The 26,519-nt window shown below is 40.4% G+C and overlaps 1 protein-coding gene and 1 long non-coding RNA gene across 4 annotated transcripts in view; both read left to right on the top strand.

The window, feature by feature from the left end:
- The window catches only part of LOC118764300, a 20,512-nt gene extending 11,863 nt beyond the window's left edge, over positions 1–8,649 (top strand). Inside the window, exon 3 of the long non-coding RNA XR_005000108.1 lies at positions 8,638–8,649. This is a non-coding gene — a long non-coding RNA (uncharacterized LOC118764300). The remainder of the gene's footprint in view (positions 1–8,637) is intronic.
- The window catches only part of LOC115213850 (motile sperm domain-containing protein 1), a 95,669-nt gene that overhangs the window by 21,771 nt on the left and 47,379 nt on the right, over positions 1–26,519 (top strand). For all 3 annotated transcript variants that reach the window (XM_036504885.1, XM_029782788.2, XM_036504886.1), the window contains one exon: positions 11,830–11,989. In XM_036504885.1, the coding sequence (XP_036360778.1) occupies positions 11,830–11,989 (160 nt within the window). The remainder of the gene's footprint in view (positions 1–11,829; positions 11,990–26,519) is intronic.

The raw sequence follows: 26,519 nt of genomic DNA, 5'->3' as shown, positions 1-26,519 counted from the left end.
CAGGACAATGAAGGTTTCGGAGAGGGTCATAGCCCAACTAATTAGAGAAAGAGTTAGTTTAGATGAGATTAAGTTTGGGTTCGTGCCATGGAAAAGTACCACTGATGCCATTATCCTGGTAAGACAGCTGCAGGTGAGATACCTAGCCAAAGATAAGTCCCTGTACCTGGCTTTTGTTGACTTGGAGAAAGCCTTCGACAGGGTCCCCCAATCCCTTATCTGGTGGTCAATGAGGGAACAAGGGATAAATGAATGGTTAGTGAGAGCTGTGCAAGCCATGTACAGGGACACTGCTAGTAAGGTGAGGGTTAGCAACGAGTACAGTGAAGAATTCCGGGTAGAGGTAGGAGTCCACCAAGGCTCAGTCCTCAGCCCCCTCCTATTTATCGTAGTCCTCTATGCAATAACGGAGGAATTCAAGAAAGGATGCCCCTGGGAGCTCCTCTACGCTGATGACCTTGCTCTAATTGCTGAGTTACTATCAGAACTGGTGGAGAAGTTTCGGGTGTGGAAGCAAGGATTAGAATCGAAGGGCCTTGCTAAAATCAAAGTCCTAATAAGTAGGAAGGTAGACAAGTTACAAACGCCTTCAGGTAGATGGCCCTGCTCGATCTGTAGAAAAGGCGTAGGTAGAAACTCTATAAGATGCACCAATTGTAAGCTATGGACACATAAGAGGTGCAGCAACGTCAAAGGAAGGCTAACTAGGAAGATAGTTTTTGTATGTTGCAGATTCTCAGGAGCAATAAACACTGAAACTGCACAGAGACCAACTTCCGCCACATTCCATGGAGAAAAACTAGAAATAGTTGATAGCTTATGTTACCTAGGTGACCAAGACAGTAGCTGGGGCGGGTGTGTTGAAAGTGTAACTGCTAGAGTAAGAATAGCCTGGGCAAAGTTCAGGGAGCTCTTACCTCTGCTGGTGACAAAAGGCCTCTCACTCAGAGTAAAAGGCAGACTGTTTGGCGCATGTGTATGAACAGCCATGCTACATGGCAGTGAAACATGGGCCGTGACTGCGGAGGATATGTGCAATCTTGCAAGGAATGAAGCCAGCATGCTCCGATGGATGTGTAATGTCAGTGTGCATACTTGACAGAGTGTTAGTGCTCTGAGAGAAATTTTGGACCTCAGAAGCATCAGATGTGGTGTGCAAGAGAAACGACTGTGCTGGTATGGTCATGTGGCAAGAATGAATGTGGATAGCTGTGTGAAAAAGTGCCACACCCTAGTGGTTGAGTGAACCTGTGGAAGAGGTAGATTCAGGAACACCTGAGATGAGGTGGTGAAGCATGACCTATAAACATTGAGCCTCACCAAGACAATGACCAGTGACCGGGAGATCTGGAAATATGCTGTGATGCAGAAGGCTCGGCAAGCGCAAGTGTGACCATAACCTTGTGGCCTATGCTAGGGGTGTAACCAGTCCACTTATGCGTGCCTGTTCTTCACTGGACACTAAACTCGAAATTGAACTCGTTGACTGGCATACATTGCTAGTGGACCGCTAAGAGTACCATATGAGTGAGATCGTTGCCAGAGCAATGAGCTGGCCTTTGTGCTGATGGCACATTTAAGCACACCATTCGTGCATGATTGTTACTGCATTGCCTTACTAGCACTTGTGCTGGTGGCACGTGAAACATTCGAGCGAGGTCGTCGCCAGTGCCGCTGGACTGGCCCCTGTGCATGTGGCACGTAAAAGCACCATTTGGGTGTGGCCGTTGCCAGTACCATCAAACTGACCCTTGTGTCGGTGGCATGTAAAAGCACCCACTACACTCTCAGAGTGGTTGGCGTTAGGAAAGGCATCCAGCTATAGAATCTTTGCCAGATCAGATTGGAGTCTGGTTCGCGAGACCTCACTCCAACCCATGCTAGCATGGAAAGCGGACGTTAAATGATGATGATGATGATGATGATATATATGTTTATATTTATGTGTATATATATATGTGTGTATATATATATGTATATATATATGCGTGTGTGTATATGTATAATATATATATATATATATATATATATATGTGACTGTTTGTGTATCATTGGCAATTTTCTATCTTCGTTTTTCCTTCTTTGGACTTTTTCTATATTTCTGATGAAGAGCTCTGCTTGAAATATGAAATCCACTTTCTTTTATTTCCTTTCCTGAGCATCCAATAACACACTACTTGTACTATATCCTCGCTTTGTGGTTTTTTCTTGCTTGTTTTTGTTTGGATTGACTATATACTGCTCACATGGACCCTGGCCTTCTAACTGACTTTGGAGTACCTAATTCTCTTGTACCTCCGGATTACTGTTCCCATTCATTTGGTTTATGCCACTCTACACCCTGATTGGAAATCATTACCATTTGTCTGTGACTCTTCCACTTTATCTCGTCCTCCTTCTACCTATCTTCTGTTCCACTTCCACTTTCCTCCCCTTTCCTCTTACATTTTTCCTTTTTGTCGCCACCACTATACTCATTGCCGACCCTCACATTACTGACAGCATCCCTGTACAGGGCCTATACAGCTTTTACTAACCACTTGTCTATCCCTAGTTTCTGCATTGCCTACCAGATAAGGGATCGGGGGATCGTGTCAAAGGTTTTCTCGAAGTCAACAGAAGCCAAGTACAGAGGTTTATCTTTGTCGAGGTATTTCTCCTGCAGTTGGCTTACCAGAAATATAGCATCATTGGTGCTTCTACCTGGTACAAAACCAAACTGCATCTTATCTAGGCTAACTCTCTCTCTAATTAGTTAGGCTATTACCCTCTCTGTGATCTTCATCCCCTGATCCAGCAATTTGATATCCTTGTAGTTATTTCTATCTAAAGCATCACCTTTACCTTTGTAGCAGTTGACAATGGTGCTGATACCCCAGTCATTGGGTATGACTCCTTTTTGAAATGATTTACAATACAGAAGACAAGACTATAACCCACACCACCAGTTACTTTAAGCATCCCTGTGGTGATTCCTGATGGGCTGGGGTTTTTCCCTGACTTCATATCCTTAATTACTTTGTCTACCAAGGTGCTATCGATTCAGGTAGCTGGTCCCTCAACTGGGTGAATATTTGGCAGGCTCTCCTCTGCCCATTCATACTCTACATTCAGCAGTCTTTCATAATGGCATTTCCAAGCCACTTTCTTTGCAGAATCATTAAATGCAAGTGCACCATCATCCATGCCGACATGTTTCTTTCTTGTGACATCACAATTCTCTCTCACACACTGTCTTGCAATTCGAAATACCACAGTTCTTTGGTCCTCATGTCACTGAACATTGGCAAACTTCTTCTTTTCTGCTTCTCCTTTGGCTATATATACCTGTCTCCTAACCTCCCTTCTGGCTATCTGGTACAGTTCCCTACTACCCCCACTGTTCCAGGTTTTCCAGGCTTGTTTCTTTTCCCTAATGGCCCTGTCTACAGTATTTATTCCATCACCATATTATCCCAGGACTGGGAGGGACTTTGCACTAGCTGCAGATTTGGTCTGTGGTGCTCAGTAAGCTGTCATGTAGGTATTTCCAGTTACCCTCTATGTCACAAATCTGTAGTTCCTCTGCCCTCTCATCAAATTTCTCAATGAAGATGTCCCCAAATCTCTGAGCATGTGAAGGGTTCTAGGTATGGAAGGGACTTTGCACCAGCCACAGACTTGGTCTGTGGCACTCAGCAAGCTGTCCCGTAGGAATTTCCAACTACCTTCTATGTCTCATGCTGTAGCTCCTCCTCGCTTTCCTCAAATTTCTTGATGCAGATGTCCCTAAATCTCTGACCATGTGAAGGGTTCTTTAGCTTCCAAATCCTTTTTTTTTTGGATTGGTCTGCTTCTTGGTATCCTTCTGGCTTTGAGCCTAAAGTCACTAATGATATGCCTATGCTGGGGGTATATTCTTCACCCAGGAGGGTCTTTGTATTTAAGAGCAACCCTGCGTCCCGCTGTCTGGTGAGGATGAAATCAATGTGGCTAGCAGAGTTCCCTGATTGATAGGTTATAAGGTGGCTGTCTGACTTCCTGAAGTTAGTGTTGCAGATTAAAAGGTTACATGCATCACAGAACTCCAGTAGCCTGGTTCCCTCATCATTTCAGGTGCCAATACCATGGCCACCGTGCACCCCAGTGAAGATACCCGATTCCCACCCGACATGTCCATTAAAGTCTCCAGCCACAAAGATGAGGTCATTGCCACTCATCTTTGAGGTAGCCTGTAAAAGGACATCATAAAAGTAGTCTTTCTGATCATTTGGTAGCCCTGCATGTGGGTCATAGGCATAGATAATAGTAGCTGTGCTATTCTGCAGGAATAGCCTGAGCTTAAGCACTCTACCGCATACCCTGACAACCTCTATAACCTTACCCTCCTATTTACCCATCCATGTTACCTTGCCAGAAGACTTTATACCTATGTGCCTTGCCTGTGAGGACCCTAGCTAAAGCTCCTCTCCATCTCACCTCTTGTATGCAGTATACATCAACCTGTCTCCTTTCAAGCATCTCTACAATCTCACTAGAACTAACTTTCATTGCGCCAACTCTGAAAACTGGGAAGGGCATGTGGAGTGAGATTTGGGGAGGAGGGATGATATTCAGCACCTGAAAAGAAGAGGGCTGTTGTGGTGGTGTTCGTTTGTTAGGCATGCTTCATCTGTTCTCTTTTCCAACCTGATAACATTCAAGCCGGTGTTAGCAGTGCTGTAAGTATAAGCATTATGGTCATCGACTGATGTAGATTCAAGCGGTGTAGCAAAATATGGATATTCCAATGTTAAGTTAGGAGGGAGTCAGCTGAAACTGGTTATGTTTGCCTGGGTACAGGGGGGAATTGCAGGAATAATGGAGAGTACCACCAGCGGGAAAGGGTTCAGACAGAGAGAGGAAACAAGCTCATTCCTGTGTATACACAAGCACACTCACACACAGGGATAAGCACACATGGGCAGCCAAATAGCTTTCTCCTTCACTTCACAAGGCCAAGGAAAATTCCTGGGTAGTAGTTGGTGTGTTTCTATACAGAATAAAAATGGAATGAAAGACAGCCAGTTAAGTAGGTGGGCAGATACCTTGTTGCATTTGTGCCAGTAGAGAGATGAGGTAAAGAAAGAGAGGGAGAGAGATAGAAAAAGAGAGGGAGAGTTCGCGAAAGAGAAGGAGAGAGATAGAGAAAGAGATGGAGAGGGATAAGAGAGAGTGCAGGAATGGGAGAAGAGATAACTGGAAGGGGTGGTGACAAATTTCTAGACAGAACGATACATAAGATAGTTGGTGAAGTATGTGTGAGAATAGACACCGGTAATGGTGGTGGGAGAAGAGATATCCGGTGTAGATGGTGGGACAATACAATAGAGATATCCGGTATTGGTGGTAGGGGTGGGAAAGGATGGGCACACTGCGAACAAGCAAAGTTTTGTTTGGGGGCAAAAGGACGAGATATGGTAATCTGGGCTATAATAGATTCTGGCATCCCATGTCAGGGCCAGTGCTCCACTTGTGGACCCTGCCTAAAAGAAGCCCTCAAAGTTTTAACACATAACTCACCACAATTGCTTAACGAAGCCTTCACAATGTGTAAACACAAATTGTTCTACACTTTTAAATTCATTAATAAATCCAAATGTAAATTTACCCCCCCCCCACCACCACCACCACATAATACTCACACACACATACCTCCATGGTCGTTAATACTTACCCTTGTATATCTCTTCTATCTCCTTTAGTACCTTATAGGATAATTGTTAATTCTTCAATTTATTTTTAAATGTTAACCTATTAAATCCCCTAATATTTAGTTGTAACTCTTATTCCTAAATAATTTAACATTCAACTGGTTTCTCCATTCACGACTACCTACACACTAATACCCCCAGACCTAATGATATTTCTACAGCCACTGACCTGAGCCATAAAACGGACATAGACACTTACTACTAGATTTCCTCCCCAACCTCTACAAACTAGAAAAATAGCACTGGCACCTACTATTTTCTTTGTATCCCATCTTACTCTATTTTGTTTTCTTTACGTTATCTTCCGTTACCTCTTCCTTATTTATTTATCTTCTTGTTTAGTTTTCTATATTATATTTTTATATACCTTATTTTATCCTTCATACCAATCCTTGCTTTCCTCCTCCAATTTCTGTACCTCCTGCTTCACTTCCAATACCTTCCTCTCTATTTACTTTTCTTTCTCTTTATCCCTTAAGAGCCACTTCTGCTACTATTGTCTTACAAACCTTCGATACATTTGCGTTTATCTCTGGATATTTACACTACTTTACACTATTAAGGCTATGACCATACATGGAATTACATGGGATTTCGCTGAAGGACTTATGGATTAACATCTGCACAATCAAAAAGTTGAACTGTGAACTTTTTTCTTCTTTTTCTTCATTTCTTTATTTCTTTTCTTCTGTCCTCTATGTCATCGTTTCATCAATCTATACCTTTCACATTTTCTCTATTTGTCTCTGATGATGGAATACCCAAATCTTTGGAATATTCCAGAAACAGCTGTAAGACTTTGAATTTTTCCAATAATAACGTATATGACTTGAGATGTTTGTCTTGCCTTAATGCTTGTTATCCTCTTTAACAATTATATACATGTGTATATGTATGAGTGTACAATTTATAGGAAAGATCCTGGGGAATAATTACGAGGTAGCTAAATGTTGCTTAAGTGTCCTAGGTAAAAATGATCCCACTTGTGTGTGGTTTGATTCAGGGATAAGTAAGTCGTATTTAGGAGAAAATAAGAAAAATTGAAAAAGGAGACAAACGCTGAGGCTGCTATTAAAACATTTATATCTACATATCTTCTACATATGTTTTGATGGATGCATTCAAAATATGTCAATCTCATCAGAAAAGATATAAACAACAACAATCATCAAATAGACATAGCCCTAGAAAATGTAACGTATTTATATGCATATGCATGCACAGGTACACACATGCATATATGCAACATGCATACATATATATATATATATATATATATATATACTCAAAATAAGCAACAAGGATATCCAAGGTTGTGTAGTACAATCGTTTCATGCTACTTCATTTTATTAAACACTGTAAGTATTATATCAGTTTTAAAATGTTGAGCAATCTTCAGCCACATAGAATTTTTTAATTAAATGGATAATGCACATTTTTATACTTATTTCATTTGCCAACATTACAAAGAGGGTAGATATACAGACAGAGAGGTTAATTTCATCATTAAGAACATGGTGGTAGTATGACCTTCTCCATCTGTAGATTTTTTACCACTGAGTTCACTTTGTTCACTAGAGCATTAGTAGTCTCTATTCTCCCTACCCCACTAACTTCAGCTTACTAACTTTTGCTATAATACATTCAAATATGCCAAAGTTAAATTCCTCAAAATGAGGGTGGATTTATGACCTTGACATTTGTACTACCCCTTCCTCTATCTATAAATAGAAAAAATTCTTGTTTGTCTCCATTGAACCAAGAATAGAAACCCCCTCCCCACTGATAGATCTAAATATTTATCCCTAATTAGTGGTTTGGACTTTAGCTGTTCTTTCTAGCATAAAGGATTCCTATGATGGAAACCTCTTAATGTGTTTAAATGTACACTGTATTTTATATGAATAATATATAGTCTATTGACTAATTTTTCTATACGCTAGGACACTGGTAGTAAAAATTTCTAAAATCTTTATTACCCTGATATTATTAATTATATATATATACACACACACACACACACATGTATATATACATGCATACATATGTGTATATATATATATCTATATACACATACAAATATATATGCATACACAAACACATATATATACATATACATCCATATTTATAGATACAGAAATAATTTATTCTCAAACACATGTTAATGCTAATACAATAGCACGAACAGGATAAACAATCTATATATTGCAGAAAAAATCATTACCGACCAGCCATGAGACATCCCTGTGATTATGTGTCAAGTGCTTTAACCTTTAAGCTAAACTGTCCAGTAACGAATTCTTCTGCAATTTTAGGATGTATAAATCTAACTTTATAAGACACTGATGTTAAACCTGTTTACCAGTTTATGTTTGGAAAAGAAAAGAAAAAATTGCTCTTCCATACAAAGAGGACAAAAAGATATCCCTTTATCATAAGGAAAAGATCTAGATTAAATGTTCCATTCTAAAGAAAAAGGTTTGTTAGAGTCTTTAAGGTAGAGAAATAGTTAACCAGTCTGGATTTCAAAAATGTAGAGGATAGACCTATATAAAAAAATTCCTTGTTACCCTAGGTAACTTTGCATTGGTATGTGACATTTTTAATTCAGCAGTTTCCATTTAGGACACAGGTTTTATTAGGGCCACTATTGCAAATGCTGGTTACATTGATGTTATCATTTAAGGAGAGATTATCATTAATATTATTGTTAGTGTTAATAAGGTTATTAGAATTATTAGGAGAGAAATTGTAACCTTTTAGGATATGGCTGTTATGTGAAGATATAATTTATGAGACATTGTTGATGTTAGAGAAACCTACTCTGATACCTTGATTGATAGAGGAATAATAGCTACAGATGTCGAACTGGTTGAATTTAAAGTTTAGTTTATTGTTGATAGAGTTGAACCATTCCATAACTTGGAAAGAGTTAAACCAAAGATGAAGTTTAATTATTTTCGTTAATGAGAGAATGTACTGATCTAGAATATTTTTGCTAAGTATGCTAATATCTGATCTAGAAGGACATATAAGACAGAGAGCTGGGTTATTAAAGAAGTTGGGTTTGTGATCCTTTAAAACAAAATGCGGTTCTTCTGGAGATTAAGGCTCAGTTTTCACTTGTAAATTATATTTTTCCATAATTTTCTTAGCCTCAAGATTGGCCTTTCTAATAGTGCTTTTGCTAGTAGTTTTGTATATTTTTGGTATTTCCTTCCTGAGCAGCTTAAGGTAAAAATCCTTGTTTAAGTGATACAGGTTACCAGTTTTATCCCACTGTACAAGTAGGCCTTCCATTCTGTTAATTTGGTAATATTACAAACCTGGGTTAGGAGGAGGATTGTTTTTAGATTTGAATAGTTTACTAAATTCAGAGTTATGGTCATTGGAGGATGTTTTGATATCCTTATTATTGAAGAAGGCTAATGAAAGAATTAGTCTTATTGATGAGCTGTTTCAGGAAAACATTTCTTGGGGGAATAGGCATATCGAGAGGTGTTAATATTAAAGGTCTCCATTTGCAGTAATTATTCTGCTTGCAGGTTTATTCAAATAAAGCCTGGTGTATATGTATGGCTGTGCAATTTATAGGAAAGATCCAGGGGAATGATTACAAGGTGACTAAATGTTGCTTAAATGTCCTAGGAAATAATGATCACACTTGTATGTGGTTTGATTCCGGGGTAAGTCCTAGTTAGGAGAAAATAAGAACAGGAGATAAATGCTCAGGATGTTATTAAAACATTTATATCTTCATATCTTCTACATATGTATGTGTGTGTGAGTGTGTATATGTTTGCATGCATATGTTTGTGTTGGTAAAAGTATAAATATGGATGTATATGTATATATATATATGTGTATGTGTATATATTCGTGTGTGTATATATATGTTTGTGTGAGTGTGTGTTTATGTATGCATGTGTGTATGTGTGCGTGCATATGCATATAAATACGTCACATTTTCTAGGGCTTCCTATATCTGTAAAAATGTCTATTTGATAAGTGTTGCTGTTTATATCTTCTCTGATGAGATTGATGCATAGCTGACCATAATTCTTCCTGTCGGATGTATTTTGATTGCATCCATCAAAACCTATCTAGAAGGTATGAAGATATAAACGTTTTAATAAACATTCTGAGCATTTGTTTTCTTTTCCAATTTTTCCTATTTTCTCCTAAATATGACTTACTTATAGGATACAGTATGGGGGGTACAGCCATATAGAGATAGTAGATATGGGTGTGCGCTTTGTTCTATGGAAATTTATGAGATTTTTAAGTACAGATACAAGAACAACCTAATTAATAATAGATTAGACCTAAGGGTATCATGCGTGCATAGCATCACCCACACATTTAAATATTTTCGAAACAAATAATATTATACTCATCATACTTTGGATTTGATGGTAGAAATTAGCTTTGGATGTCTATCCTTTATAACTTACCCTCTAGTGTAGGATATTATATATTATATTGTATTACATTATATGTATTATATGCTATGTATTGTGTTATGTGATGTATTATACATCACCTGTATAACCCCTGCCTGTTTAGTCTGATTTCATCCTATACGGTGATCAACTGTCCTTTCCTTCAATTCTATGACTTGCTACCCTATCAATCACATTGAGTATATTTGTAGTGAGTTATGTGATAGTAAGCCTCTCTTGAATAAATCTTACACCTTTAAGAACTATACAATCATGCATACAATAGCACCTGTAATTTATAAAATTTATAATTTATAAAACTGCATCCAATATCCTCATCTTAATTTACCTACGCCTTAATCTACTTTGGTAGGAATACCTTGAACTGTCCTCATTATTTGCATACCTATTACCATTTCATTTTTATCTTAATTTTCATCTTCTGTCTTTATATATTTTTCTTATTAATTTTTTATTAATTCTTATTATTTGATTTCTTTTATATTTTATTTTTATTGTATATTGTTAAATTTTTATATACTATCAAATTTTTATATTTTGCATTCCTATTTACCTTCGCATATACTGGTATAACATTCTATGAATCACGGAGTATGTTACATCTCTCCATAGGTATGCATGATAAAATGTGATGCAATATGGTACTTAAATCAATATTTTTTCTGTTATTTATAATTACGCCTTATAATATACTCTTTATGAGACCTATTGAGTCAAGTACGTTAACACCAACATCAAAATGAAAATCAAATGGAAATTGTAGTAAAGATACCCATGCCGGTGACACGTTAAAAGCACCATTTAAACGTGGCAGTTGCCATCACTGCCTGACTAGCGTCCGTGTTGGTGGCACGTAAAAGCACCAACCGATCGTGGCCATTTGCCAGCCTCGTCTGGCCCCTGTGCTGGTGGCACGTAAAAAGCACCCACTACACTCATGGAGTGATTGGTGTTAGGAAGGGCATCCAGCTGTAGAAACACTGCCAGATCAGATTGGAGCCTGGTGCAGCTTCCCGGCTTCCCAGACCCCGGTCAAACCGTCCAACCATGCTCGCATGGAAAACGGATGTTAAACGATGATGATGATATGATATATATATATATATACCAATCAGGTCGACATTCTAGCCAAATTGACTACATCCCTGCCAGAAAAAGGGAAAGATGGCTGCTTATAAATGCCAAAACCCTCCCAGGCAAAGAATGTACCCCACAACATAGACTGGTATTTAGTGACTTTAGGATCAAGACTAAGTGGACGACCAGAAGACGACCAACATGGAGAAGAAGGGTCTGGAAGCTTAAAGATCCTGCGAATGGACAGAGATTTAGGGACATATTACTTGAAGCCTTTGAGGAAATAGAAGGAGATAGAAGACAACTGGAGATTTCTATGGGACAACCTGCTGAGAGCCACTGACCAGATCTGTGGATGGTGCAAACATGGTGGTGGAACAATGTTGTAGACAGGACTATTAGAGAAAAGAGACAGGCTAATGATCTATCATGGCGAATGCAGTGATGAATATAATGTACAAGTTTTTGAATATGCACATATACACATAGAATATGCATATATATACACATACACAAATGATATACTTAATTTATTTTATATTTTGTTGTAATTACAGCTCTCTGGTGTTAAACAGATGTTCAAGCTGCCCTTGGAAGAAGGCAAACTTCCTGTATTTGTCTTTCCACAGTCATTGTCATTCTATTTAGATGACTCCATTACACACAAACAGGTCCTAACACTCTATAATCCTTATGATTTTTCAATCAGATTCAAAGGTAAGAATATTTCATTAAACTATGAATAGTCTGAGTAGATTAAAATATGTTTTAACATTCAGTAGCCTGAACAGACAAAATAAAAGTCTTAATGGCATACATGTGTGTAACAGGATCTGGTATCGGTATCACTGAAAGGGTGTCGATCCGATCCCGTCACATACAATTTAGGTAGATATAACAGACGAAGTCAGGTTATCGGTGAAAGACAGCAGTTTGTTTATTAATCGTGATGGTGTACGTATCTCTGAAGGGAAAACGACAGCCGAATCTGTTGTACAGCTTCTTGTTCGTTGGTTGAAGTGGTTCGATGTCGTCCGTGGCTAAGTCGGTGTGGTTATCAGAGACTACCAAATGCACGTCTGTTCACGATGGCTGAAATGCCCAGAGAGAGAGAGAGTGATCAAGTTTAGTGTTCCTTAGGGATCAGTTTCCCGCACATGCGCATTGGGAAGACTTCCGGTGGCCACCCGGAAGTAGTCCCATTCTGCGCATGTGCGCTGAACCTTACACAGTAGCATCACTACATGGCTCCCCCTCGAGTGCAGAAGTACGAAGACAAGAAAATTTGTAGTGGTGCTGCAGAAAAACAGATGGCTTGCCGATCCCCCAGAAGATTTGGTACATAATATCATACAAAACAAGAAATTTGAAAGAAAGTTAAATATAGATTGTCTTTGAAAGTTTCTTGGGCCAATGCACTGTTCTGCCCGATCTTGTAATATACGGTGTGCTCGGGGCACCCGTTGACGGCGAGGGTGGTGTTGTAGGAGCCGGTGAAGGCAAAGGTGTCTGTGCTGGTGAAGGTGTTTGTGCAGGTGAAGGTGTTGTTAAAGGTGCATAGGTGGGTGTGGCAAGGTTGTCATCAAAAGATGAAGACGTCTCAAAGTATGCTTTCTTTAATCGGTCCACGGAAACGGTCTCCGAATGACCATTTATTTCAATAGTGAAAACCTTAGGTGTGCGAGAAAGCACACAGAAAGGTCCTTTATAGGGAGAAACAAGTGGCCCCTTGACAGAGTCGTCCCAAACAAAAACATGCAGCCAAGTGTCCATATCCGGTGGGAGATGGGATGGTGGAGATTGCTTCCTGGGAACCATGGGTGGAAGATTCGAGAAATATGCACGCAGTCTGGCGACATAGGTCGCCGGATCATGGGGCTGGGAAGTGTCTGGCACCAACATCGTACCAGGCAATGCCAGTGTGGTACCATACAGCAGCTCTGCAGCAGAAAACCCCAGGTCTGCCTTGACAGCAGTCCGACAACCGAGAAGCACAATGGGCAGAAATTCAATCCAGGACTGTCTATGGAACCGTTCAACTAATCCATTAGACGCTGGTAGTGTGGATATGATGCACACCTAAAATGCGCGACAATTCGCGAAATAGCGAAGCTTCAAGCTGACGTCCACGATCAGTAGTCAATCGGGACGGACTCCGAAACGAAAGCTCGCGCAACAGTCTCAGCAGAAATGTCTGCTATCAGAATGGCTTCTGGCCAGTGGGAGAAGCGGTCGACACAAGTTAACAGATAAGAAAACCCGCGACTCACAGGCCTTGGTCCAACCAGATCAATGTGGACATGGCAAAAACGGGCCTCCATAGGGGGAAAATGTCCAAGTGGGGCACGAACGTGCCGTTGAATCTTGGACCGTTGACACTTGGAGCAGGTGCGTGTCCAAGAAGTAATAGTGCGACGCATATTCGGCCAGAAAAACTGAGCAGTGATTAGCTTAAGGGTGGCAGCGATGCCAGGATGTGATAAGGAGTGCAGTGCTTCAAACACTGAGCGTTGATGATTCTCAGGCACGAGTGGCCTGGGAGAACCAGTGGAAGTATCACAGAGAATGGTGCCTTCGGCTGACGGAAGCGGAAGGTAGGAAAACTGGCAACAGGAGAACTTGGGAGAAGTTAAGTCTAACAATGCCAAAGGTGGCTGCTCCTGCGAGATGGCAGTTAAGTCGATAGCAGCAGGAGACAAAAGGGCGCAGACTGGAAGGCGAGAGAGAGCGTCAGCAGGAACATTCTCTTTTCTAGGTATGTGTCAAATGTTACTAGTGAATTGAGAGATAAAATCCAGGTGCCGGAAAGCACAAGGTGAGAGTTTGTCCGTTTTTGAACACAGGGCAAACGTAAGGGGCTTGTGATCCGTATAGATCACAAAATCTCGCCCTTCAAGTTGATGCTGGAAATGACGAACCAATAGATAGATTGCTAGGAGCTCACGATCAAAGGTGCTGTATCGTCGTTCAGCTGGTTGCAGTTGACGGGAAAAGAAAGCCAGAGGTCGAATATGATCATCCACTGTGTGTTGTAACACAGCGCCAATCGCAGTGTCCGATGCGTCTACAGTCAAAGAGAGAGAAGCACCAGGAACCGGATGTGCAAGCAAAGAAACAGAAGCCAGCTCCTTCTTAATGGACTCAAAGGCTGTGAGTGCCTCAACAGAGAGGGTGACTTGACCGTCCTTTCTAGGAGTGTCCTTTAATAGCCTGGTGAGAGGAAGTAGCTTATCTGCACAGCAGGGAATAAAACGTCTGTAGAAATTGATCATCCCTAGATAATGCCTGAGCTGGCGCAAGGAAGTGGGGGGTGCGATGTGTTGAATGGCATCGACCTTTGACGACAGAGGGCTGATTCCACTCGAATCAATATGATGGCCTAGAAAATCTAGGGAAGAGCGTCCGAAAACACACTTGTCGGGATTTATATGTATACTATAAGCGCGAAGACGCTGAAAAAGCTGAGAAAGATGCTGGAGATGATTTTCACGTGTGTCGCTCGCAATGAGTATATCATCGACATAGGCAAACACAAAATCAAGACCGCGGACAACCTCATCAATGAAACGCTGGAATGTGCTAGTAGCATTCCGCAAACCGAAACTCATATACAAAAACTCAAAACACCCAAAAGGGGTAGTGATCGCAGTTTTCGGAACGTCGGCTGGGTTGACTGGTATTTGATGGTACACGCGTATAAGGTCGACCTTCGAAAAAATGGTACAACCATGGAGATTTGCCGTAAAGTCCTGTAGATATCTGATTGGATATCTGTCGGCTATTGTTACGGCATTGAGGCGTCAATAGTCTCCTACCGGGCGAAAATCAGACTCGCCCTTTCGCGCCAAATGAAGGGGAGACGCCCATGGGCTGGTGGAGGGGCATATAAGGCCAAGTTGAAGCATGTGCTCAAACTCGGCCCTAGCCATTTTTAGTCGGTCAGGCGCAAGGCGCCGTGGGCGTGAAAATACAGGCGGCCCAGTGGTGGTGATAAAATGGAGTGTCGAGTGGGTAGGCTTTTCCGGTTGAAAGGCAATGTCCACTAGCTCCGGAAATGAAGCCAAAAGAGAGTGAAAAGCGTCTCCAGAGGTGGCAACAAAGAATGTCGGGCTAAGGACCGCATCGGTGGAACTCCCAGTCGGCGTAGAGAGCGACGTCGTGCTATCAAGAAGCCTCCGACGCCTGACATCCACCAATAGATTAAACCTATCCAAGAAATCAGCGCCGAGAATAGGATGCGGGATGTCAGCGATGACGAAAACCCATTGAAAATCTCGACGAAGGTTGATGTCGAGGCGCAGCGAAATCTGACCAAAGGTGGTTATGGGAGACGAGTCAATGCCATGCAAGACAATTGAAGAGCACTTGGGCTTGTCTGCAGCCAGACAAAGGGGCCAGATGCTGCAACAAGAGCCGGTGTCCACCATGAAGAATTTCTTCGACACCAGATCTTTTACAAAGAACGCACGATTTTTGGGAAACGAGAAGGAAGAAGATGACGTGCTCACCTCCTCCGGATTTAGTTTCCCGAGGGCTGGAAAGTGCATGGCTGGGTACACCGTTCTGCCTTTTCGGCATACTTTGAATGGTACCAGCACCAGCCGGAATGAGAAACAGAGTCACTCCGACTACGGGAAACAGAGCCACTGCGACTACGACTGCGAGGTTGGTGCCCGATCACACAGCACAGATCATCGATTCGCTGCGTAAGTGCATCGATCTTCTCGGCTAATGAATTGTTCGTCAGAGGGGGCTCTGTACATGCGTACAGGCCCCGCGATGGAGATGGTCCCGAAAATTGTAATATTTGGGAATGAGGCAAACCTGATGCAGCCATGTTTGTCCAGAGAATTGTCTGTCAGAAAGGGGCAGAAGGTATGAACGAGAAATGGAGAACACGTGGAACCGACAAAGCAAATCAAAATCGTGTTTTGTGTACTGGTGTGTGTGTGTGTGCACCTCGTGGGTAGTAAAGAATAAGTGTGTGTGTGCACAAAGGAAAAACAAAGATACAGAAAAGAAAAAAAATAATGTGTGTGTGTTTTCTTTTTTTTTTTTTACAGTGTACTGAGTGCGATGAATAAAGCTTTTGTTTGTACCCACCTCGCCGTCCTGAAAGGAAAAGAAAAATGAAAATGAAAACTGAGTGTTCAGTGCTCTATCTGGCAAAACCTGTTCGCTGCGTCTTCTGTTCTTTTTTTTTTTCCTACTTGGGGTCACCAATTGTAACAGGATCTGGTATCGGTATCACTGAAAGGGTGTCGATCCGATCCCGTCACATACCATTTAGGTAGATATAACAGACGAAGTCAGGTTATCGGTGAAAGACAGCAGTTTGTTTATTAATCGTGATAGTATACGTATCTCTGAAGGGAAAACGACAGCCGAATCTGTTGTACAGCTTCTTGTTCGTTGGTTGAAGTGGTTCGATGTCGTCCGCGGCTAAGTCGGTGTGGTTATCAGAGACTACCAAATGCACGTCTGTTCACGATGGCTGAAATGCCCAGAGAGAGAGAGAGTGATCGAGTTTAGTGTTCCTTAGGGATCAGTTTCCCGCACATGCGCATTGGGAAGACTTCCGGTGGCCACCCGGAAGTAGTCCCATTCTGCGCATGCGCGCTGAACCTTACACAGTAGCATCACTACATGTGTGTACACACACACACACACACACACACACACATACATGCATACATAAACATATACTCACATACATACACATACACACACATATGGGAGTTATGTGTGTGTTTATGATTTTTTTACATTAGTCCTTTTATTGAGACCTACTTCTAGAGAGAATAATTTGGTATGTGTGAATGAATAATAGAGTGTGGGTGTGTGTTGTGTTGGTTGTAGTGCAGGGTAATGGAGCTAGAGAATAGTGATGTGAAAGATGTGTACTTCAGTTAGTGTGTCACTTTATTCTTACAGACCAGCAGTTGACCAATTCCAGTACATAACTGGTAGTTTAATTTATGAACTCTGGGAGGATGAAAAGCAAACTGATCTTGGTAGGATTTGAATTCAGAATGTGAACAGCTGGACTGTGAGATTGTTTTTGCCAATACACCATCCTACAATAATTTGCCACTTATAATCTCATGATGCTGAGCCTTACAGAGGACTAAGATAATTGGTAATGTACTATGTTTGAGAAAACCCATCCACCCCAGCAAAAATTGACATCCTAAAACCACCTGGTATGCTTGTATGTGCAGGGTCCTGCCTCCACTCCCCTCTCTTTACCTCATCAAGCATTTCTCCCAATTCTTATTCCCAAACAATTATCGATCTTCTATCTGTAGTACAACTTAACTGCTGTAATCAACTGAATGATAGTAGAATCAACAGGTCACTTCCTTCTGGTGGTTATGCCCCAACACCTTCTTAGGGAACCACTTCCATTTCTCATTATCATTTTTGCCCACTCTATTTCTACCAATCACATCCTTGCTGGGCCTTCATCCACTTCACTCTCCCCTCCACTATACTTCATTCTTAACATCTTTTATCTACTATTGTTCTCAATACCCTCTTATACATATCATCTTGTTCCACTTACTACAGACTCTTATGCCCCTCTACACCTTGCACATCATCCCACTGCTTGATCTATTCCCTTTCTAGAGCAATTCCTATATTTCTCACCTTATCCTCTCCATACTGGTATTTTTCTTCAACCATACCTCCACTCTTGTTCATCACTCACTATATTTAACTCTATCCTTATCTTTAACCATCAGTTACTCTCCCCTCTCCATCTTATGAAAGTATCCACTCTCTCATCATCTCCTTTGACCTATTGTCTGTATCCTCTCTCATGCTCACCTTCTTGTACCTTGAGAGTTTGCTCTAGCACCTCATCACTACTTTCCTTTTACCTCTTTCAGTCATGCATCTCCTCTGCAGCAAGATACTTGTGTTTGTTCTTTTATCATATTTCAGCCTTTCAACATTTGGTATAAAGCCACCTATCTCCACCTTCCCCTTTCAAATACTCCCCTCTGAGTGGTGGGAACCTTTTCTTTTTCTTTTTGTTCTTTTCCTGTCTTGCAAGTTTATGTGATGACCTCACTTGTGCTGGTGGCACAAGAAAATGTACCCAGTAAATTCTATAAAGTAGTTGGCATTAGGAAGGGCATCTTACTATAGGAATTATATCAAAGCTGACATTGGAGCTTGATGTTGCCTTGCAACTTGGATTCTGTCAAACCATCCCACCCATGTTACCATGAAAAACAAATGTTAAATGATGATGATGAATCATTATAATTATCATAATTTTCAGGCATGCATGCACACATACACACACATCTGTTTTGTGTGTGTGTGTGTGTGTGTGTATAGAGTGAATTAGTAGGAATAAGATAATTTATTCATTTACAGTAGCTATCTAAAAATTGCAAACGGAGAATATCCCTGTAGAAAACATTTATTTTGAATAAGCAGAAAATTTGCAAGTACCATTTCCAACATAGAGTATGAATAATAAAAACTGAAGATTGGAGTTTAATGATATTTTTTTTCTATATTTGACAATTATTTCAACAATTTTATAGTGACTATTACATTTATAGACATGATATGTTTAAGACATATCTTTTAATAATGATCTAATCATACATGTTTATGTAAAGTCTGTTACATAGTTATCATTAGAACCCTGTATAAAAAGTAAAATGCCACAAAGATGACTGGAAAGTAATATGATATCACTGTATAGTCCTGTTCTACTCTGACCAAATCTCCATCTGGCAGACTGACAAAGCATGAGGTCTGCTAGGCATTCAATTCTATCTTTAGGCATCAACAGAAACAAACAACTTGTTTCCTTTGTTATTTTCTTTTTCTTTCTTTCTTTTTCTTTTCTTGATAAAGTTCTAAATTTTAACCCTGCCCATTCTAATTAATGCTAAATGTTTCATGTTCCAGTGAGATAACTGGTTATTTCTGTGTATTGTTTTTATAGTGTTCTGATGAAGCAATTCTTTGGGTGGTTATATGTAATATACTTTATATAGCATGCACAACTAGACCATTATTACTAAACATGTCTATAAACATAACGTGAGAATAGTCAGCATGCAATTGTTGAAAGAATTGAAGATTTGAGTTAATAGTATTCTTTTATTTCATGGCTGAAATTGTTGTCAATCATGAAATAAATAAAAAGTAATATCATAAACTTCAGTCTTCAACTTTTACTATATATGTATGTATGCACGTGTGTATGTACACACACATGCATGCATCAAAAGACAATCTTGATCATGAACTTAACATGGAATATTGCATTATTTATCTTGAGAGAATCAGTCATATGGACTCATGGTGCATAAAAGCACTCATAATTATATCATTGACAGATGATATCTGTCTGCCACAGCTGCCTGAAATGTCAGCTCTCATGATTTTACCCTGCTCTAGGCTCCTTTGTGACACACGTCCAGGAACAACATACAGCTGAATCTCCCATCAATGATATATATAGAATATAAGTGTCTATTCAGGTATTTGTGTCACAAATAGTGGGATTATTTAAAAAATAATTAATAGGAACAGAAGCAGTATTTATACCAAAAGGCAATTCTGATCTCCAACTTAATGTGAAGGTTGTGTTAGAATACAGAATATTGTGTTATTTACCTTGATAGGATCTCTCATATGGACTTGTGGTGTACAAGATTGCTAGTAACTATATCATTGACTGACAAGAACTGCCTGCTACAGGCTCTGGAACTGCTAGATCAGAGGAAATCCAGTGGAAGTAGATGATGCCTGTGCTGTTGAAAAAAGGGATCATCATGAGCTTTCTGGTGGACTTACTTTTTGCCAATGGAAAACATGTTTGGTTCATACAAATTAATCCATAAGCAATCTGGAGCATTTCATTAGTTTCTGTAGCATTTTTGCCAAGTTTAACACAAAACTTTATTGTATAGTGGGCTTCCAAATTGTTTTTGTGACCTGACTGCATTCTGCAAGCTAGTCAGCTGTGGTAAGCAATATTTAGTAGTATGCATTTAAAGTACTGTTACAGCCATCTCCTTCCATCTGGAATAACAAAAGTTGGTAGGTTAGCTTATTAGATGTATAGTAATGTTATACTAAAATTACAATAATCCAGGACAGTTATAATTGCTGCTCCTAAAAACCTTTCAAAACTTCTGTGTATACACCTTGTGTATATAGAAGGTTGTTTGTTATGGCTGGTCAGAGAGTGACCATTGGTTTTGAACCTATAAGGCACTTAGTCGTATAGGCAGCTCATCGGACTCAACTGGCCAGAGGTACATAACCTCTCTCTATAACTGGAGGGAGGAAAATATCATGGTCAGTTATTTTTGTAAAAAAAAATTCTGAAATGAAACTCTACTGCTGAAGCCTTTGGTGATGCAAAGTTATCACCTCTAGACAAGTACCAGTTACATCTCTGATGGGATGACTAAAGGCATTTGAGGCTGGTAGCATTTCCTTAGTTAGTAAATGGTGAATTTCATGTTCCCAACACAAATTTCCTATGATGAAGGCACTGACTAAATATCTATTTTGCAGTTTAAAAAGGACCCTGAGTCAAGTGAGTTTTTCAGGATTCTCACTCTTTCCTGAAAAACTCACTCAACTTGGAATTCTTTTTAAACTTCAAAATAGAGGTATTTAGTCAGCACCCTCATTCTGACTAAAATTCATGTTGAAAACATTGAATTCACCATTTGCCAACTAAGAAAATACTATCAGCCTTGGACATTTTCAGCAGGTCCACCATAGACATAACCAGTACTGGTCTAGGGGTGATAACTTCACCTTGCCCAGGGTTTCTCTAGTAGAGTTTTGTTTTGGAACTTTTCTTTACAAAATTAACTGACCAAAATATTTTCCTTCCTCTAGCTGTAGATGCTTCTGGCCATTTGAGGCTGATGAGTTACCTATACATTTAAGTGCCTTATAGATACAAAACCAATTGTCAGTCTTTGACTGGCCATAACAAACAACCTAAATATTACTACTCTACTATTTTAGAGTGCTTCTTTTTCAGATATCTGAACTAATGGCCTATATATATATATATATATCATCAATCATATAAGAAACATGGTTTAAATCATATGCTGATTTTCCAAACGGTGAAAGTGTAAACAATAATGTGCGTAGCATGAAAGTTTAATGGTAAAAATAGAAATAGAACTTGATATGTAAAGTATGGTATATATATTTATGTAGATCTGAAAATATTAAAGATGTGTGCTTGTCTTATGCCACCGTGCTAAGATGACATGTACTATGGCCACTGTGCTAAGAAGCAGACAAGTAATGACAGGTTGAGAGAGATACCTGAAAACCTGATATTTCCCTCTGACAAAACTTAATAAGTACACAACACATTCCTTGGATAATGGAACGGTACCTTTAATGATTCTACAAAAAGAAAATAACTGTGTGTCTCCTTGTTGTAAATCTGTGTTACCACGTGTAGCAACCATGATTGAAAACACGCCATTCTACTTTGTAAAGATAATTGTAAGTACATCCCGAATTCTAGATAAACCATACACACAGTTTTATATATCAGCACGCCCCACACACGAATATATACACAAAGCGAATTTAAATTATACTTTCTTCTTCACTGAGGCATTGCAGTGAGTATCGTGCACACATTATAAACACACCAACCATTGAATCCTTACATCTCTTGTTTGCACATATAATTGTATATTGTATACACACATACAATGAGGAAAGTGAAAACAGTTAACAACAATAACAACAAAAAATAAAACATCTTATTTATTTCCCTAACAAGTGTGCTATATCACTTTTTTTTTTTTAACCTTTGTACTACAGTATGGATGGGCAGAGTGAACAAAACTGCCACGGTATCATCTGTGGATGAGCTGTGCGACAAAACTGGTCGCTGTCCTAAAATAGAGTGTTGCCCAGAAAATCACATCTGTCATCTATGAACAAAACTCAAAAATTCCTTCCGAAATAGATGGGTTGAATGCAGTAAATGTCATGTTTCGATCTGCTTTCAATGTGCCACAAACTTTCAAAAGATCCCAGGTCAAAAGAAAGGACGCCATACTTCTATGATGGATAAACTCTGGGAAATGGTCCAGCTACCAAACTGGTCATTTCAGTGCCTGACTTGTGTATTCCCTGCTACCATTGCTGCTGAACAGCAAAAACCAACTACTTTGTCTCACAAAACTAGTTCTGTTGATGACGCACTCTTCAACAACAGCCACAAAAATCGGCCATTCCTGTTGAAGAACATCATCAAAAACAAAAACTTAAGCCACCTGTGTCTTCCTCCTCTATTGCTCTTCAACAACAAAAATTTATCATTCTAGTCGAAGTACATCTGCAGGAACAAAGGCCAACCATGCCCTCCTCTCCCGATACTTCTCAGCATCAGCAAAAATCAACCATCAGCACAGAAGTTGCGGAAATTAGACAAATGATTTCTGCTTTAAGCTGCTAAATAGCAGGAATCAAAACCAGCATCTGTGCGAAACCTCACAATGAGGGGTCGTATCAGAGTGCCTTGCTCAGCAATTTACTGGTAGCTCGTATGGAACCTCGGCGCATCAAGGAAGTCGCTGAATCAGCCACTCATGAGGTAATTGCCATCGGAGTATCAGATGTGGTAGATCTACAGGCATTTACTGGAAACACATCTAAGGACCTAAGCTGTGTTCCTCCAAAAAGTGCTTTCTGCCTTGGCCGACCAGGATCCAAACCCAGATTGATCAGGCTGATGTTTTCAAACTCTACTGAGGCATGGGCATACCATCCAGCTGCTGATAGGGCTCGGCGCGAAAACAGAATTACCTTTAGGACATGTTCTGGCCTACCACCTGATGTACGCCCAAAGCTAAGATCTGTAGCTTCCCTAAATCGCAACTCTGTGCCACAGGAAAGCTTTAGCCTATGTGATGATGGGAAAATATGGAAATTTATCAAGTCTGGTGAGTCGTGGATAAGGGATATTAGTTGGACTGAGCAAACTGCACCCACAATAACTCGCAATACAAAAATCATGGGAAACTAAGCAAGAACAATCAGCCATCTCCTGTATATCATCGCCATCTGAAATCCAGATACAAGCTGCTGTCCTTGAATGCCCGTAGTTTATGCCACAAGGTACAGCTTTTTGACTCTTACGTCAAAAGTATCGACCCAGATTTCATCACAGTCACGGAAACATGGGCACATTCTGCACTCTGTGATGGGGTTTTCAGCATAGCCGGCTACAACCTGTTCTGCAAAGACTGCATTAATCGCTGTGGTGGAGGTGTGATGGTTTATGTTCGATCAAATCTATCGGCAATTCCTTGTGATGATTTGAACCAATCTCAGCAGGAAGTATTTTTCTGCAATATACACATGACCATGTCAACACTTCTGCTTGGAGTTGTTTAGACCCCCCCCCCAAATTATCGTCAAGACACACAACTTTTTGATATCCTCAGAGCTGCTGCCATGAAAACAGCCACTTATGTTTATATTGCGGGGGACTTCAATTTCCCTGAGATTGACTGGGAGGCCTTCCATTGGCCGCAAAGTGCAGACGATTACCTTGAACTGGTGCTGAATTCAAATTGGTCCCAAGTCGTTACCTCCCCCACAATGGGTAACAACACTTTGGATCTGCTATTTACCGTTTCTCCTGAAACAATTATTAGTGTCACTACTGAAGAACCTTTAGGGGACTCTGATCATTCCATGATCATGGCCGACTTGTCTCTGATTGGTTGCAACAAAAACCACAACCATCTTCAAACTGCCCACTTTGACTGGAATAAAGCAGACTGGAGCTCTTATTGTACTGAGCTGCGATGCCCAAACTGGCTCGAATTTTATGCCTCTGGAGATGTGAACACTATACTTCAGAACATTCTGAATTCAATATGGGTGGCATGTGCAGCATCGGTACCACGCAAGCACAAAAAAATCACCCAATAGTGCAATTTAGGAGACTGCAGCAGTCCAACTTGCCAGGAAAGAACGCCGTAATGCTGAACAGGAATAAAAATTGCACAAATCAGAGATCAACAGGAAAAAGCGCAATAGATCAGCCAACCATCTCAAGCAGGTGCATTCGAACAGCGCATAGCAACCAACCCTGACAGCAAAGTGTTCTGGAAGTATGTACACTCAAAGCAGAGACCTCACTCTCCAGTTGGTTCCCTTCGCAATCCCCACACAGGGCAGATTACTGGCAATCCCAAAGAATGTGCAGAAATCATTGCTGGATGCTATGCAGGCATCTTTACTGTCGAAGATCAAAATGTTCCATCTCCATCACCTCTGACACCGGACTCTATAACTACTATGAAATTTACACCAGCAATGCTACAACACCACCTTAAGAATAAATGTAACTATGCCTCTCCTGGTCTCAACGGTGTTATATACCTACTTCTCAAACACGGTGGGTACTTTCTTTTAAACTAACTTTCACTATTCTTTCTATTCTGTCTTGACAATGGTGTTACTCCAGAGCAGTGGAAAACTGCCAGTGTCATCCCTCTGTTCAAAAAAGGTGTCCACACATCGCCTGTCAACTATCGCCCTGTTAGTCTTAATAGCTGCATTGCCAAACTGATGGAATCCTGTGTCAGAGAAACCCTCTGGAACTTCTAGAAGTCTCACAGCCTCATCCAGCCGTCACAATTTGGTTTTATTCCTAACTCCAGCTGCTGTAATCAACTCATCGAGTTTCTTGAGGACATTACCTGAATCACTGATCGTAGATCCTGGGTGGATGTTGTTTACCTGGCCTTTGCTAAGGCTTTTAATTCTGTGCCACACAAAAGACTTATGGTGAAACTCTCTGCGATGCGTGTAGGAGACGATCTCTATAACTGGTTGAAGTCCTTTATTATCGGCCAAAAAGAGGTTGTCACAGTTCTAGGACAGCACTCTTCGCCCTATGAGATGACATCTGGTGTACCACAGGGATCTGTTCTTAGCCCCCTTTTATTTGTTGCATATGTTAATGACATAGATGCCAACTTAAAAAATTCCACAGTGCTGAAATATGCAGATGACATCAAGCTGTACCTCGAAATAAAGAGGTCAGATCCTGTACACTATAGATCTCTATTGCAATCAGACCTGGACACAATGCAGCAGTGGATCATGGACTGGCAACTCAAGCTGGCTGTGGACAAATGTACCACCATGCATTTTGGGAGGAAAAACCCTGCATCTACTTATTCCCCCCACAACACTAATCTCAAAAAGTCTTCTTGTGAACGTGACCTGCGATTTGCATTGCGTCAACAGCGATTTGCATTGGACAAAACACATTGCTAAAATTGCCAAGAAGGCTGAGGGTGTCTTGGCATCACTCACTAAGTCCTTTGTGAGCCACTCTCTGGCTATCTATCTGCGGCTATGGTATGACCTCACCTGGAATTTGCATCACTAGTCTGGAACCCCTATCTTGCCCTGGATATTAATCGTCTAGAAGCCGTTCAGTGATGTGCAACCAAGAGAATATCCTCCATCAGGCATTTGCCTTATTCTGAATACCTTACTTGGCAGACACCCATGAGCACCTTTTCAAACTCCACCTGTCTAACACCTGTGGACATGTTTACAAAGTCAGAAAACAGCACAGCTCCCATGACTTTCGGAAACATTTTTTCACGCTGAGAGTTGCTGAAGTATGGAACAAACTGCTGGCATCAGTTGTTAGTTGTCGGAGCACTGTATCCTTCAAAACTTCCATGCTTCCTGAGATTTGCCAACACTACACCTGATTTTCTCCCCTCCATTCACACGCAAGCATGGATCTGACTCATACACTGTTCGCTTTCCAGACATTTGTACATTACTGCATATACTTTATATGCACTTTTGACAAGTTGTGGTGCACCTGAGCACTGTATACAATAATTTCATTATGATATATATATATATATATATATATATATATATATATATATATAGAGAGAGAGAGAGAGAGAGAGAGAGAGAGAGAGACAGACATACTTGAAATAGAAATTCCTTGGTACAGTATTATTTGTGAATAAATTAATAGGAATCTCTTTCCTGGTAATTTTTCCACTTTAATAATTAGATATTTATGAAGCATTGGGTGTTTACAAATTGTAACTCTATTTTGAGTTTCTCACTTAAATTTACACACATACACTCACCCACACTTGCACATGCATGCACACACACACACTCACTCACACTAGCATGTACGTGCAAACACACACATGCA

This window comes from Octopus sinensis, linkage group LG7 (genome assembly GCF_006345805.1).
Source record: "Octopus sinensis linkage group LG7, ASM634580v1, whole genome shotgun sequence".
In the NCBI taxonomy this organism is placed as follows: domain Eukaryota; kingdom Metazoa; phylum Mollusca; class Cephalopoda; order Octopoda; family Octopodidae; genus Octopus; species Octopus sinensis.
Note: the sequence above shows the minus strand (reverse complement) of the source record. Positions and strands in the feature narration are given on the sequence as shown.